Raw genomic sequence first — 6,000 nt, forward strand, 5'->3', positions numbered from 1 at the left:
CAAAGCATCCCCAACAGATGGCCATCCAGCCTCCGTTTGAAGACCTCCAAGAAGGGAGACTCCGCTACACTCCGAGGGAGTGTGTTCCACCATCAGACAGCCCTTACTGTCAGGAAGTTCCTCCTTATGTTGCGGATCATGTCAGTGACATGATTTCATCACTGTAAAGTTATGTTTCATAGCCTCTGATGCTGGATTTCAGCCAGTGCCTTCTACTCCCATCCTGCAGAACTGGTCAAGTAAGATACTTTGATTGGTGATGTTAATGTCTGCTGAAGAATCCAAGAAAAGCAACATGGTAGTACTCCCCATCTTTTCCCCAAACTAGGTCATTACTGGGAGAAACTAATGCCATTGAAATGGCATTCTCTGGCCTGAAAACAGGTCGAAATATGTGTGGATAATCCATTTCATCTAAGAATATCTGAAGTTGCCCAGCCACCACACACTCAAACACCTTGTATAGAAAGGAAATATGAGCAATAGGGAATAGTTCTCACATAAATTTGTGTCAAGGGCAATTCTCTTCAGCATCTTTCCAAGCAACTGGCACTTACCTCAGACAGACTGAGACATTTGCCATCCCCTGGAGCCTCCCAATCAATCCCATTCTACTGCACCTTAGCAGCCAAGACTGGTAATGATCAAACTTACAATATAAATACAATGTTGTTTGATCCATTCACAATTTCAAACATTTTCCTGTGTTTAGGAATCCTGCCACTTAGTCCTCCAAGTTTCTGTGTGAACATAGGAATGGCTGGTTTTTTGTTTTTTGTTTTTAATTTGGTGGCTGTTTGAGACATGCAGTTCTGTATGATGCTGTAAAATATTTACTTACACTGAAGGGACAACCTCATGTTTCTCTTTACTAGCATGTTTCTCTTTACCTAGTCTTATATGTTTTTCCTTAATAGATACAAGTGACTGTTTTCTTACTAACTCTGCTTTCTGTAAAACAATACTCATCATCCAAGCATAGAAAGTCCTTGAGTCATGATTCCACTAGGGTTACAAGCCATTACTACTTTCTGAGTTTAACTGAGCAATGTATTTATTTGATTAATCCAATCTATGATTACCTGAACACTTAAGATAGTATCAGAAAATATTAAAAATATATCTGGACTGCCTCCTGGTGAAGCAATTCTCAAAGACATTATACAGTAGCGTTGAAGTTTGCGCTCCATCTTCAGCCAATTTACTTAGTCTGATGGGGCTTTTTTTTTAAATGGCACTGTACGTGTTGTATGCTTTTGTTTAGTTTTAATTTACAAAAGTGTTTGTCTTAGTGTTTTGAAATGCCAATTAATCAATATACATGATTGCATTTGCCCTTTAAACAAGATTGTTTCTGGATGAGGTGTCCGCAGCTTGTCTTCCACTTCTAACATTCTCATATTTTCCCATTACACCAATCGTCTTTTTTTCCTTTACATAAGACATCAGTTAATTTTTTTTAAAAAACATATGGAATAATTGTGCATGACTTAGATTGGTAATGCTAGGAGCTATGTGTCTGGAAGCAATTAAATCTGGCCCTACAAATAAATATTAATAGACATGGGGCAAATGCAAGCTCTTTTCTTAAATTTACCCAAGTTCAGTTTGTATTAAATAGATATCTTCATCTCAAATGATGATTTTCACTTTTCTTTTGTGGCTGAACAATGAGCCAGAGGAATAGAGTAACTTTTATCCCAATCTTTCAGGCAGAAATTGCTATCTCCTGCTGTTCTGAAATTGCACAGTTATGACATGTTTTCTTCTATGAATTTTACGTGCATGTACATTTTTCTCACTGCAAAAAAAGACAAAAAGATTGGGCAATTAGTGGCAAGCCCATTTCATTTTTCTGTGAAGATCAAGGAACAGCCCCTCCATCCATTTTGCTTAGAAGCAGACATTTCTATTTTCTTTCCTAAAAGGGAGGGAGAGCCTTAAGGTCAGGAGTGGGCAGCTATGGCCATCCAGATGTTCTTGGACTGCAAATCTAGCCAATATAATTAATTTAAGAGGGATATTGAAAGGCGCAGCACAGAATTATTTGGGAAGCCACAGTTGCCCACTCCAGGTTTGGAAGAACTTACTATGTATCATAGAATAGGATTCCTTTCTGTTTGCATATGATGGATGAAAGGTGCACCTTAGTCCACCAATAGGCTAACTACCTTCTGATATTTTATGGGGAATCCATTGAAGAATAAGGCTATCAGTGACTATTCATTAGTACCCAACTGAAGGGTTTTTGGAGTACTGCAGATTGGGATATTGGGAAATGGCAACTGGTGTGATCTTCTGATCATAAAGACAGAAGACATGTTGAGACAGGTAGTTAGATCCCCCAGGGTCCTGCCACAGTTGCTTGTCTCAACATGCCCCCGAACCAGGAGAGCACTACAGTAATCATTTGCCAGTGCCCTGTTCTGCTGCACCTAGGAAATCCTTCAGTTGTGTCACTATCTGACCCATAGGTAGGGGTTTTTTTTGAGGGGGAGGTCATTTTTGGTCACTGCTGATTGTAATTGTGAATTCAAAAATTGTGAGATCCAGTTTACAATCTTGGAAATATTGAAGAGGATGCAAACCATTGGGGTGAAACTGATGGGCCAAATCAAGCAGCTTCCGACTGTTTTGGAGGCATGCTGATTCAACAACACATCAAAGCCACGCTCCGGTCCTTAGGACTGGAGTAAAAAGGAGCTGGGATAATCTGACTCCTAGTGGTGCCACTTGGCCCCTGTGTCCATGGCCCGCCTTGGGGGCAGGCCATGCAGACAGTGAGGTTTCAATCTGCTTTCAGCCAGAGCAGACTTGGGCCACTCTTTTGTGCCTGTCTGTTCCAGACCTTCGACTCTTTTTGAAAGATTTTAGTCAGTACGTTCTCATGCCACATATACTTGGGTCTACAGATTTAAATAGAATTTGCAAGTATATTTGTCATAAGAAAGTCAGCAGATCCCCAATACATGTATGTTGTTATTTGCCATCTAACTGGCTTTAACCTATGACAACTCTATGAATGAGAACCCTAAAAGAGCTCTAGTCATCAATAGCTATGATCAGGTCTTGCAAGCTCATGGTTTATGGCCCTATACAGACAGGCCAAAATAAAGCTGCTTCGGGTCACTTTGGAGGTATGCTGTTTACACAATGCATGTATCCTAAGAGTCCGGAAGCTGCACCAAAGCTGTGCACCAGTCCTTAGGACTGGATCGTGGCTTTGGGGTGGCTTCTCAGCTCTTAGTACGCATGCATTATTTAAACAGCATACTTCCAAAGTGACCTGAAACAGCTTTATTTTGGCCTGTCTGTATGGGGCCCTTGTTTCCTTGATTGAATGAATCCATCTGGAATGTGGTCTTCCTCTTTTCTTACTGTCTTCCACTTTATCAAGCATTATCATCTTCTCCAATAATTTGTATTAACTATTTTTTAATTCCGCTTCTCTTTCTTCCTTATTTTTGTGGGTTTAGGTTTGGAAAGAAATCTCGACCTGCAATGTATGATGCAACTCCAATTGCTTATGAAGACTACAGTCCTGATGACAAACCATTGGTCACACTGATTAAAACAAAAGATTTGTAATCTACTTCAGGTGTTTTTTGGGGTATTATTTTTCAAAAGGATGGGCTACTGAATTAATTCAAATATTTTTAAGATGAAGAAAGTGTAAGAAATTTAAAATGTTTAGCTGCTCCAAAATTTTCTGTACATTATTTAAGAACAAGTTTTCTGCAGCTTTTAGTTTGGGGAAATATTTTAAAACTGAATTTGTGAAGTTCACAGTTTACCTTTTAATGTACTTTCAGCTTTAGAAACTCTGATCTTAACAATAGTGTGTGCTTCTACCAAGCTCAGAAGATGAACCTGTGTGGTTGTTACCGACAGAATATATTAAGCAATGACAAGATTCTCTTCAGCATAACAGTGCCAGCATTCTCAGTAGAGTTAGGAAAAATGTAAAACTTGATATATCCATTACTGAAAAATGAAGTCTGAGATGTTTGTGTTTGTGAAAAGGATTCTAGTAAAAATTATTACTCCTAAACTGAATGAATTAGCTTTCTCCCTCTTTTGTGCATGGATACTTAAGCTATTTCTGCATTATGTTCCTGAACCTTGCTGAACATACTCTTGAGTTGATGTTTGTCATTTTTGTAATAGTAATCAAGGTAAGCTTTGTAAAAATGATACATAATTGAAGTGCCTGTTAAGGCAAACAAAGGGTTTGATCCTGTTGCTTTTAAAATGAGTGGATTGTGTGATGTCCCCTGATTTAGCAGTGCTCAGGATCAGGCCTTTTTATTGGGATTATATTTTTCTTTAAAAAGTCAACGTTTTTTTATAGTGCAAGTAAACAAAACCTATAATTTGAACAATTTGTCTCTCAAATGTCGTTAAAGTACAGTATTATTTTGTTTCAATATTGTGTATTTCTCATAGTGCACCATATTTATGTGTGTGTGGCTCTATTTGATTGCTTATGTGCTTCAAAATTCTTGCTTATTTCAAAGAATATTGAATAAATGTGATCAATTCAAGGTGGTAGCTGGTCTTGTTTTGTCTTCTGCAGAAGTAAAGGAATGGAGGTTCTTATAACCATTTCCCAATGAGTGCCCTTGACTCCAAGCCATTTGCCTAATAGGAACCAGCCATGGCATTGCTAGAATCAGAAACACTGTATTTATACACTTGGAACACTTTATGTGACTACAAGAATTATATTTGCCTGTACTACCTAGTGTGGATAGGCTTAATATGGCTTGTAATATGTAAAACAACTATATGATACAAGTGTGGACATTTAAATTGAATGATATGATAGCTATTCTCCCCACCCACGTCATCTCAGAAACAGACATTGCAGTCTGACAACCATTAGTTTCTGCCCTACTTTTTTTCTTGGTACATGGCGCACTGAACTGTGGCTGTTTTATTTTTATGTACTGTTGTACCACTGAACATCTGTACATAGTAAAAGCATGGCTCAGTGTTGTCAGGATAGCTGCCAATTGCCTGTCAGCTTTGTTGACTTCGCAGCAACATCACCTTGCAGTGAAAAAGAGGGAAAAAGCAATGAGATGTTGAGTTTCAGAATGCCAGCTTGGTTTGTCTTTGCCTTCCTAGAGATACCATAGTAGTGCTAATTTCAGTGTACATTTTACCTTATAGAAAGTGTTAACAGTCACAGGACTCATATGAGATGAAGCAGTGGCATTAGGGCAAGGCAAACAAAGCAAGTGATATAGTAGCTGTGCCTCAGTGGTCAAAAGATCCTCTACTGGTATAAGTGTCAACTTGCTACATTCCATGGGATGTTAGACATGGCTTAGGAAAAACTGAGTTATTATTTTCAAATTTTATATCCCACTCTATATCCAAGGATCTCAATTTAAGATCCAAGGATTTTATACAATAAAATCAATTAAAAGAGTTTAAAGCAATAAAAACAATTTAAACAGACTAAAACTATATCCAACAATTTAACAACTTGATACCATTTAAAACTAGTTAAAACAGTTCCAGATAACCAGAAACCATAAACATTTTAAATCTGAGTGAAATCAATTGGGGCTCAAAGGCTATAATAAAAAGCCATGAAGCCAGGACTTATGCTAGCTGGTCCTTCAGGGCACTGCATGAATGAAGTGTCATAGCAAAGAAGGCCCTCTCCCACATCCTCCTATAGTATATTTCCTCTGCTGGTGGGATAAAGAGGGCCCTTTTAGCAGACCTCAGTCCTCAAGCAGGTATATGTAAAGGGAGATGCTCTTTCAAGTATTATGGTCCCAAGTCTTACATTCATTTATTTTTTCCTGTACATATTGCCTTTTCCCTGAAACTGGGACTCAAGTCAGCTGAAGACTTAAACATATACAGCTTTTTAAAAACACTTGGAAACTAGTCTAAATAAAAACATCCAAAAAGTCATTGTCAGAATATCATTCATCTATCTATAGGATTGATCTATCTACAGGATTAAAAACATTTAAATCA

General features: G+C 38.1%; 1 protein-coding gene across 1 annotated transcript in view; it reads left to right on the plus strand.

The window, feature by feature from the left end:
- DNER (delta/notch like EGF repeat containing) overlaps positions 1 to 4,548 on the plus strand; it is a 190,536-nt gene extending 185,988 nt beyond the window's left edge. The window contains exon 13 of the mRNA XM_089509155.1: positions 3,477 to 4,548. Coding sequence (XP_089365281.1) covers positions 3,477 to 3,588 — 112 coding nt within the window. The 3' untranslated portion in view covers positions 3,589 to 4,548. The remainder of the gene's footprint in view (positions 1 to 3,476) is intronic.
- The last annotated feature ends 1,452 nt before the right edge of the window (positions 4,549 to 6,000 follow it).

The sequence above is a fragment of the Sceloporus occidentalis genome, unplaced genomic scaffold (assembly GCF_023333645.1).
Source record: "Sceloporus occidentalis isolate IW3139 unplaced genomic scaffold, rSceOcc1.0.p SCAF_2, whole genome shotgun sequence".
NCBI lineage: Eukaryota > Metazoa > Chordata > Lepidosauria > Squamata > Phrynosomatidae > Sceloporus > Sceloporus occidentalis.